An 11,033-nucleotide genomic window follows, 5' to 3' on the forward strand; every position below is an offset into this window, starting at 1 on the left:
TATTAGTTAGATAAACCTTAAGTCAAGGTATAGAACTGTAGTTATGTAGAAGCCATACTTTGTACCTTGTACAATTGTTGTGCAATAAAGTTATATATCTATCGAACTATGGAAATAGTTCGATAGATATATCGTATCGTTTGTAAATGAAATTCTACATTCAGTAATTCTTCGCCTTTGTTGACGCGCATAGCAGAAATAGGACCTAAACAAAAACGTATTGGCTAAACTTATTGCCACTAAATGTTGTAAGATCTTTAAAGTCAGTTCTAAAGTGCAATAAAATATTTGAAATCTACCTGTGCACTGAGCACTTTAAGGAACGTCCTACTTAACCGATCTTATTAATTGGCAACCATTTTCTTATGCCATCATCATCATGTCGCCTGCAGTTTTACCATACGGCCTTCACGTTTCCTGGCAACAGATTATTTTGAAATTGTGGTTTGACAGCATCACTCGGCCATATTATATTCACACTAGGACTAAAGAACACAAACTTTGATTGGGGAGGAAGTTTGTGCTTGCGGTAAAGGTCGCCATTGCACAAGCGACAGCATTGTATCCTCATAGACGGGTGTTCTCCTTGGCGGTTCCTCTAATGTCCTCATCTTTTATTTCCGCGTACACGTGTTGAAGTGACTGATTATCGTTGTTCATCGAAGAGCCTCGTACGTTGAGATGTTGACGACGGGTTTCCCTGCCCTGAGCAACACTGCGAATGCTTGGAACAGGCATGGCGGCGAGTGTTTGTAACGGCAAAGCCGAAGCGACTGTTCTCCTCGGATTAGCCTGCTGTTCGCGTTTGCGCCGAGTACAGAGTGAAAAGCAGCGTTTTCCGATACTGACGAACCATTTGATGATGAAAACGACAAATAAGGTAATCAGAACACCGCCAAGGATGCCAACAGTGATCTCTGTGAAAAGACAGAAAATCACGTTGTATGGTGTTATATATATATATCATTTTGTGTGTGTGTGTGTGTGTGTGTGTCTGTTGGTTATTGACATTGTAGAAGGCTAAAGCGTACATGTGTTCCAACACAAGAACGTGTATAAATTTCAATGAGCCGCTACTCTTTCTGATTTAAATGACCGGCAATCGCTAAGGACACGTTCCCTTGTTACAGATACGTGACATCAACAGTACCTCGCTTCGTCTCTGATAGAAGCCTCTGTGTGTACGTACATGAAAGCATAACAACCGTATTTCACTACATACTCCAGTTAAATCTTCAAATCGGTTCATCTCTGTCATTTTGTCACTCCTACATCACTTAAGAATGATCTATTTGGGTGTTTTCGCCATTTTTTAGACAAGAATACATATTTTGAGTTCCTATGGCACTGTGCATGTATTTAATCCAAGTGATCTGAAATGCGATGTGTTGCTGCCTTACACATATGCAATCCATTATTCATATCTTTGGCATACAACCAAAAATATATTTCTTGGAACATTCTATTGTTGAATAGACTGGGGTGACTTTGCAATCATTCCCTATTGGGCAGAAATCATTTTGTACTTTTCCATTTTACATGAGTTTGCCACCGCTAGAAGAGTCCGTTCTTGCTGGCCGGGGGAGTATGCTGTTTAAAGCTTTAACATGGGACCTGGGACAGGGTAATTTTGCAAATATCGACTTTCTGAGGGGATGTTTGTTTTATATTTGTCCTTTTAAATGGGGTCCCACTGGATGAGTCCATTCAGCCATTGGGGCATTTCTAATGGGGAAATAAAATTAAAAAATTTTTTTTGCAAGGAAAAGGGTGCTTAGTGCTATATGCGCCGTATCTGCTCATGAATATTGCATTTATATCTTGAAACACTAAAAAGCCCAATCATCTATCTTACCCAGGTCATCTTATGAGGAAGAGGTACCGCCATGTCAAAAGAAATTAAGACGTCTCACCTTTCCAAATGAGCGGAGGTATGGGAGTGCTGACAGTGGTTGTTTCTCCACTGGACGTAACAGGCGTGGCTTCCTTCTCAAATTCTTCTGTCCCCACATTACCCAGAGATGTTGTTCGCTGCGGATTTCCAGAATGATTCTGTGATGTACTTGTGGATTCTAGCCCAACGCTTCGTAAAGACTCCCCCTTTAGTTTTTGTGGTAAGTCACATATCAAGTCGTTCGTTTCCAGATGTTTTACAATACGATTTTCTTGTAGAAGGCCGTCGAGGATTACAGCAACCCTATTCGGATGGAAATTGCAGTTGGCCAACATGCACGTTCTCACTTGAGTGAGAGGAGCGTTGACACAGCCTTCGTCCCGGTGTTCCCACACACATCGCCGCAGACGAGCGAGCCACTGGATCTTACAGTCACAAAGGAAAGGGTTCTGATATATACGCAGATAGAAGGTCCTCAGCTGTTTCTTCAGTCCGTCCAGAAACGTGTCGGGTATCGTGGTAATGCGGTTAGATTGAAGATACAGATATTTCAGGCGTGGTGGGAAGTCCACGAAGGCACTGACCTTCGATATTTCATTATTTTGCAGTTTCAATATCCTGATTCTTGAGATATTGTAAAGTGATGGCCAAGGGAACTCTCTCAGACGATTGTAGGACAAATCTAAATGACAGAGTTCCGGCATTTCTGGTATATATTTCAACTCTTCAATGACATTCCATTGTAACAGGAGCGCTTTTAGAGTGGAAAATGGTGGTATGTTGTCTGGAATGGTCTTCAATTTCGGCGATTGCCCCACACAGTTACCGTACGTCCAACAAATGTTGGTGGCGTTGACGCTTATTTGGAACTGTACAAGCACGGCAGCGATGACGACAAACATGTCGGGTAAAGTCATTGAATTATGTTGCCACAAAAGAGTGAAGGCTTACCTTTACTTAGCACTATTCTCAGACGTGGTCTCCAAAAACGTTAAACTCTGCAACTGTGCCGTATGCTCCGTCTCTTTGCAAATGTATATTTTTGCATGACTTCACCGTTTCAAATTCTAACGTGACAATGCGACGTAAATGCTTTTCTATGATTAGTTCTAGAACCATCTCTGTAGTGTCCAGATGTGTCGTTGGACCCAGTTATCAAATGCAGCTAAGCTTGGTTTCGGTATTCTTGGATTATGGGGTACGCTATATATGAACATAGCCCCAAATAAATGACTGTGCCTGTTGACTTGAGTAAATATATACGTATTGCAGACGTATTAAAACGTCATAAAAGTGTCACTCAAGCTAATTTCAAGAAGGAGAACAAAATTGAGTCACGCCACTCCATAGTCAAAAGAATTGGTAGTTTTTTTAATGCATAAACAAGATTATTGTGATTAGTCTAAGGCTTGGCTTGGTAAGCACACAACATGGCACAGAAAAATATTACCAAATCAGATGTGTTTTGTTTTATTCCTCCTATGGATTGTAGCCATTCTTTATTGTTTGTCATCCAGATAAAAAAAATGTGTTGCCTGTGAGTATTTCTCTATTTGTTCATTGAAATCAAACGGTGTAAAGGAAAGACGTACCTACACAATGCACAGATGCATATTGCAGAATACATGTTGATCTCGAGATACAAGGAATAGCTGCTTATAATGTGCTGTACATGGGCCTACATGGAAAAACCACTGCATTACCCGACTGTCTCATTTTGATCTTAAATACAGGAATGCAGACTTCCATGTTATTACAGCAATACACTCACAAACCATCACACTTTTGCTCTTGTGCCTTCAGGTTTATGTTTGCGTCTTTTTTCTTACATTTGTTTTAACAATATGAGAACACCTTTCAAACTTTCCTATCATAGCATATCAAAGAATGTGTAGACATTAGAAATTTCTTCAATGATTGTAAAAACTTCCAATGATTGTAAGAAACATTGTCCCCCACTACAACACCTGCATTAGTTAGATAAACCTTAAGTTAAGCTATAGAATTGTACTTATGTGGATGCCATACTTTGTGCCTTGTACAATTGTTGTGCAATAAAGTTATATATTTATCATACTACGGAAATAGAATATCACACATATTGCTCCATACGTATCGTTTGTAAATGAAATTCTAATTTCAGTAACCCTTCGCTTTTGTTGACACGCATAGCAGGAATTCGGCCTAAACCAAAACGTATTGACTAAACTTACTGCCACTAAATGTTGTAAGATCTTTAAAGTCAGTTCTAAAGTGCAATTAAATGTTTGAATTCTACCTGTGCACTGAGCAACTGAAGGCATGTCCTACATAACCAATCTTATTAATTGGAAACCATTGTCTTATGCCATCATCATCATGTCGCCTGCAGTTTTACCATACGGCCTTCACGTTTCCTGGCAACAGATTATTTTGAAATTGTGGTTTGAAAGTATCACTCGGCCATATCATATTCACGCTAGAACCAAAGAGTAACAGCTTTGATTGGGGAGGACGTTTTTTGCTTGCGGTAAAGGTTGCCATTGCAAAAGCGACAGCATTGTATCCTCATAGACGGGTGTTCTCCTTGGCGGTCCCTCTAGTGTCCTCATCTTTTATTTCCGCGTACACGTGTTGAAGTGACTGACTATATCGTTGTTCATCGAAGAGCCTTGTACGTTGAGATGTTGACGACGGGTTTCCCTGCCCTGAGCAACACTGCGAATGCTTGGAACAGGCATGGCGGCGAGTGTTTGTAACGGCAAAGCCGAAGCGACTGTTTTCCTCGGATTAGCCTGCTGTTCGCGTTTGCGCTGAATACAGAGTGAAAAGCAGCGTTTTCCGATACTGACGATCCATTTGATGATGAAAACGACAAATAAGGTAGTCAGGACACCGCCAAGGATGCCAACAGAGATCTCTGTGAAAAGACAAGAAAATGGTAATATATATATATATATATATATATATATATATATATATATATATATATATATTTATGTTATATATGTTATATATTATATATATATGTTGGTAATTGACATTGTAGAAGGCTAAAGTGTACATGTGTTCCAACACAAGGACGTGTATGAATTTCACTGAGCCGCTACTTCTTCGGATTAGAATGACTGGCAATCGCTAAGGACACGGTCCCTTGCTACAGATACGTGACATCAACAATACTGCGCTTCGTCTCCTATAGAAGCCTTTGTGTGTACGTAAATAAAAGCATGCCGTCGTATTTCACTACATACTCCAGTTAAATCTACAAATCGGTTCATCTCTGTCATTTGTCACTCCTACATCACTTAAGAATGATCTATTTGGGTGTTTTCGCCATTTTTTAGACAAGAATACATATTTTGAGTTCCTATGGCACTGTGCATGTATTTAATCCAAGTGATCTGAAATGCGATGTGTTGCTACCTTAGGCATATGCAATCCATTATTCATATCTTTGGCATACAACCAAAAATATATTTCTTGGAACATTCTATTGTTGAAAAGACTGGGGTGACTTTGCAATCATTCCCTATTGGGCAGAAATCATTTTGTACTTTTCCATTTTACATGAGTTTGCCACCGCTAGAAGAGTCCGTTCTTGCTGGCCGGGGGAGTATGCTGTTTAAAGCTTTAACATGGGACCTGGGACAGGGTAATTTTGCAAATATCGACTTTCTGAGGGGATGTTTGTTTTATTTTTGTCCTTTTAAATGGGGTCCCACTGGATGAGTCCATTCAGCCATTGGGGCATTTCAAGGTTTTTGCAAGGAAAGGGGTGCTTAGTGCTATATGCGCCGTATCTGCTCATGAATATTGCATTTATATCTTGAAACACTAAAAAGCCTAATCATCTATCTTATCCAGGTCATCTTATGAGGAAGAGGTACCGCCATGTCAAAAGAAATCAAGACGTCTCACCTTTCCAAATGAGCGGAGGTATGGGAGTGCTGACAGTGGTTGTTTCTCCACTGGACGTAACAGGCGTGGCTTCCTTCTCAAATTCTTCTGTCCCCACATTACCCAGAGATGTTGTTCGCTGCGGATTTCCAGAATGATTCTGTGATGTACTTGTGGATTCTAGCCCAACGCTTCGTAAAGACTCCCCCTTTAGTTTTTGTGGTAAGTCACATATCAAGTCGTTCGTTTCCAGATGCTTTACAATACGATTTTCTTGTAGAAGGCCGTCGAGGATTACAGCAACCCCATTCGGATGGAAATTGCAGTTGGCCAACATGCACATTCTCACTTGAGTGAGAGGAGCGTTGACGCAACCTTCGTCCCGGTGTTCCCACACACATCGCCGCAGACGGGCGAGCCACTGGATCTTACAGTCGCAAAGGAAAGGATTCTGCCATATACGCAGATAGAAGGTCCTCAGCTGTTTCTTCAGTCCGTCCAGAAACGTGTCGGGTATCGTGGTAATGCGGTTAGATTGAAGATACAGATATTTCAGGCGTGGTGGGAAGTCAACGAAGGCACTGACCTTTGATATTTCATTGTTTTGCAGTTTCAATGTCCTGATTTTTGAGATATTGTGAAGTGATGGCCAAGGGAATTCTCCTAAATGATTGTCGGACAAATCCAAATGACAGAGTTTCGACATTTTTGGTATATATTTCAACTCCTTAAAGTCATTCTGCTGTAACAGGAGCCCTCCTAGAGCGGGAAATGATGGCAAGTTGTCTGGTATGGTTTTCAATTTCGGCGATGTTCCCGCGCAGTTACCGTACGTCCAACAAATGTTGGCGGCGTTGACGCTTATTAGGAACTGTACAAGCACGATAGCGATGACGACAAACATGTCGGCTGAAGTCGTTTGATAATGATGCCACAAAACAGTGAAGGCTTACCTTTACTTAGCCATATTCTCAGACGTGGTCTCCATCCAAAAGCGTAAAACTGTGCCATATGTTACGTCTTGTTACAAATGTATCTTTTGCTGATTTGATTGTTTCAAATTCTAACGTGACAGAATGACGTAAATGCTTTTCTTCCGATTTGTAGTGTTCTATGGTCCCCTCAATGTAGTGTCCAGATGTGTCCTCGGACCCAGTTATCAAATGTAGCAATCGTCGTCTTCGGTATTCTTCGATTATTGTGGGGTTGGGGGTGGGCATGCGCATTGTCCCAAATAAAGGACTGTGCGTGCTGACTTGAGTAAATACATACGTATTGCAGACGAATTAAAACGTCATAAAAGTGTCACTCAAGCTTATTCCAAGAAGGAGAACGAAATTGAGTCGCGCCACTCCATAGTCAAAAGAATCGGTACTTTTTTTAATGCATGAACAAGATATTGTGGTTAGTCTAAGCTTGGTAAGCACACAGCATAGCACGAAAAAATATTCCCAAATCAGATATGTTTTGCTTTATTCCTCCTATGGATTGTAGCCATTCTTTATTGTTTTTCACCTAAATAACAAAAATGTGTTGCCTGTGAATATGTTATTCATTCATTGAAATGGCGCCAAGGAAAGGATTACTTACATCATGTACACTTGCACATTGTAGAATACATGTTGATCGTGAGATACAAGGAATAGCTGCTTTCAAGTCACACCACATCATTTGTTAACTGAAAATGATAAATCTTCAACGAATAGACAGGACCGTTTATTTTTGTTGCAATAGCGACGGACAGAAGAGATTGTGTTTTTACAGATATTAAATGTCCATTCCACAAACAAATTCTTCGGCAGTCAGCGTGTCCCAGGCCCGGCCTTTCAGCTTAGTCGGTGCGTTACATGTCATGACGTGTGGCGAGTCGACAGTCGGCGCGGTGTTGTTGCTGTCGATGTGTTCCTTCAGCCAGCGGAGGTGGCAGTCACACGTCCACGGGTTTCCCCACAGGTACACCTCGGACAGGTGAGACAGAAACCTGCAAGGGAAAAGTCAAAGGCAAAACAGGCTTAAAGGCCAAGCCAGGGCAATACCTGAGACAGAAGCACTACAAACAGTTCCCCATACCCTTCTTTAGTAATTCTCCTTGAAATAATTTTTTACAAATGTGCCCCTGCATTACCAGAGCAAGCTGCTATGTGACCCAAACCTACACAACTTATTCCTTATATCAAAAGCCATCTGCGACCAGAATATCAAGACAATAGTATGTCAATGATAAAAGACATAAAAACGGAGGTTCTGCTGCAGTACCAAGGCCACACACAATGGGGACCAGAATCGACCTCGACCTTTGTCTTCCCAACCCCTAGTCCATGACATTTTTCGTGCAAATTGCAGATGCCATAGCTAATTTTCTCCTAGATCCTACTTCTTGTCCAAAGTCGATGAAACTATTGATGAAAAGTGTGATGAAAATTTAACCTTCGATCGAGAACCCCCGGGTCCAGCGTCTTGAGCAGGTTGCCATCCAGCCACAGAGTTGCCAGACTCTTCATCTGGTGAAAAGCTCCCACTGGGATGTCCGGGATCTTACACTCCCCTAAAACCAGTTCTCCCATCCCGCTTAGTCCGTTAAACGTCCCGTTCGTGATTTTGTTTATCCCAGTCGAGGAGGCGTCCATACCCTGCATTTTGCTGAGTCCGTAGAAAGCGTTGTCGTCTATGGTAGTGAGAGACGGCTGCTCCCAGAAGGCTAGACTCTGCAGTTCCGTCAGGTTCAGAAAGGCTTTAGACGGAAGCTCTATGATGTGATTCCCGACCAGATCCAAGGCCTGGAGACCCACGGGAAGGTCTACAGGTACGCGGGTCAGCTGGTTAAACCGCAGTCCAAGATTTTGGAGCTTTTTCGCAGGTTTGTAGACACTCGGAGGGATCCCGTCGTCTTTAAGTTTGTTGAAGTCGCAGTAAAGAACTTGCAGTTTTTGTTGGTTCCTGAAAGCTCCCGGTGCGATGGTCTCGACTTTGTTATCAGAGAAGTCCAGATGGACGATTTCTGTCAGGTTGGCAAACGCGTCAGCGCTGACATGGACGGCGCTGTTGGAAATGAAGTACAGATAAGTCAGATTTGAGGGCAGGTAGGCCGGAAAATCGTCAAGGTTCTTGTTATAGGACAGGTCGAGCGTGCCGAGGGAGGGCAGATCGTCAAAGGTTCCAGCGGCGATGGACTGACTGTTCAGTTTGTTATCGCTCAGGTCGATGGACTCCACAGAAGTGAGGTTCGCGAAGTCTTCTTTGGAGACCCTGGCGATATTGTTGTGTTCCAAGATGAGCTGTTGTACGTTTGTCGGGATGCCTGAGGGGACTGATGTGAGACCAAGTCGGCTGCAGTTCACGATCCTCGTTCCTTCAAGACACTCGCAGCCCTTGGGACAGACTGCCTGGGGACGTCCCTCGGGACAGGTCGGCTGTAGACAGCCCTCAGGACAATCCTGTCCGGGACAGCCCTCGGGGCAGGTGGTCTGTGGAAAGCCCTCGGGACAGGTCACATGTACCAGAGTAACCCAGGAAAGCAACATAGCCCCCAGCACCAGATGGGACACCATTTTAACGGCTGCCATTTTGTGTAGCCAGGACTCTTTACCTTAGGTCAAAGTACAACATCAAAGTACAGTTCAACTTTAGCAGCCATCCTTACGAACAAACTCCAACATATGATGTAATAGAACACAGTCATCATTCAGCAACATCATTACACAAAGGTTCAATCGCAACTTACGTTAGGCCTACCTCAGATTTTGTACTCGGGACCCGGCCGGTCTGTTTGCGGAAACGAAAAATCAAAGGTTATGCCAATAGATATGCACAAGGCATGCTGTTGAAATATTTTTGGCCGTTTTGTGTTTTTGTTAGACGAGGATGATAGTTCTAAAGGAGGCTATTTGCTACAGACTTTCCTCACTGCGTTGCTGGAGTTTACCCTTGGGATGGAATCAACCTTTGTAATTGGTCGTCTCTTATGGGAGGGTACAATGTAGATTGTATTGGTAGTGGACAGGTCTCAAATATTTGAACAATCTACGAACAAACATAACATGTACACACACCGCGAAAACATCAATACTGCTCACTGTAAAATTTCAAATTATGTGACGCAAAAAAGAAGTGATATAACCGTGACAGGTCATTTGTTTGTTTGTATTTTTTGCCGTCGATGTAAGAACAGCGTCACAATTTACAATTGTTGGGGACCAAATGTCATAGGTCAAAGTTGACGACAGGAACACTTTCGACGTATAGCTGGAACCGTTCAATGGAATTTGGACCGTCCCTCCCCTACACCTGACTGTGTACAGTTAAAGTTAACATGGCAAATAAACTCTTGGTCCCGCTCGTTGCAGTGGCCGCCGTTTTCGCCCATTTTGTTTTCCGCCCCAGACTTCAATTCGGGGACCAGAGGAGGGCGGTATACAATCACGTGCCGGGCACGTGCCGCGCGGTGGAGGGGGTCGTGCATGGGTCGGAGGACATCGTCCGGACCCGGGACGGGCTCGCTTTCATATCCACGGGGGTACGGCCCGCCCCCGTCCTCACACCTGACCCCTGGTACCTCCAAGGGGTGGGGAAGATCCTTCTGTTCGACTTAAAGAACCCTGGAGACGCTGTGAGAGAATTGAAGATTGAGCCAGAAGGAAAGTCTGAGGGGCTAGAGCCACACGGGCTGAGTCTGTACGAGAATCAGGAGAGCGGAGAGATCAGACTGTTTGTCGTCAACCATCACAAGGTTTGAATGAAAGCTCATCTGTGTTGGTAAATTCCATAGTGAAAAGTTTAAACTTTGTTCCAACACAAGGGAAGAAACTCACCATAAATTTTCGGCCGAACACTCCGACCTTCATCAGATGAATGATTCGCTGCTAATCCGGAAGTCGTCGGATGACGTCAGGTAGCAGCGAATCATAAATGGCGGGAAGGCGAAACCTGCCACCGTCACGGTTCAATGAGGGTTGATGTGCCCTGATGTAGATAGCCTCCTTGACGCCCCTCACGAACCAGTCCTGTTCAGAGTCCAAGATGCGAACTTGGTCCAGAGATACGGAGTGGCCCGGAGATTCGACGTGTATATGCTGAGACACTTCTGAAGATGTTGAACTGCGACGTTTATGTTCCATGAAACGGGTTCTTAAAGATCGTGCCGTTTCCCCGATGTAGGACTCGGTGCACGGACCTCTGAGGTTCTGTCCCGTACAACGAATATGGTAAACCACGCCGCACTTGTGTTCTTTGGGCGTCTTATCCTTAGGCGCCACCAAAAGCG

At 43.4% G+C, this 11,033-nt stretch overlaps 2 protein-coding genes across 2 annotated transcripts in view; one reads left to right on the plus strand and one right to left on the minus strand.

Annotated features, from left to right (window-relative positions):
• Positions 1 to 6,597: 6,597 nt before the first annotated feature.
• Positions 6,598 to 9,499, minus strand: LOC118409876 (protein slit-like). Its single transcript, XM_035811244.1, has 2 exons — positions 8,201 to 9,499; positions 6,598 to 7,754 (listed from the first exon to the last, which is right to left on the minus strand). The coding sequence occupies exons 1-2, from the start codon at positions 9,334 to 9,336 to the stop codon at positions 7,541 to 7,543; spliced, it is 1,350 nt and encodes a 449-aa protein (XP_035667137.1). The 5' UTR covers positions 9,337 to 9,499; the 3' UTR covers positions 6,598 to 7,540.
• Positions 9,500 to 9,505: 6 nt separating this feature from the next.
• Positions 9,506 to 11,033, plus strand: part of LOC118409877 (serum paraoxonase/arylesterase 2-like) — a 12,784-nt gene continuing 11,256 nt past the window's right edge. The window contains exon 1 of the mRNA XM_035811245.1: positions 9,506 to 10,499. Within this exon, the coding sequence (XP_035667138.1) occupies positions 10,083 to 10,499 (417 nt within the window). The 5' untranslated portion in view covers positions 9,506 to 10,082. The remainder of the gene's footprint in view (positions 10,500 to 11,033) is intronic.

The sequence above is a fragment of the Branchiostoma floridae genome, chromosome 2, assembly GCF_000003815.2.
Source record: "Branchiostoma floridae strain S238N-H82 chromosome 2, Bfl_VNyyK, whole genome shotgun sequence".
NCBI classification, from domain to species: Eukaryota; Metazoa; Chordata; class Leptocardii; order Amphioxiformes; family Branchiostomatidae; genus Branchiostoma; species Branchiostoma floridae.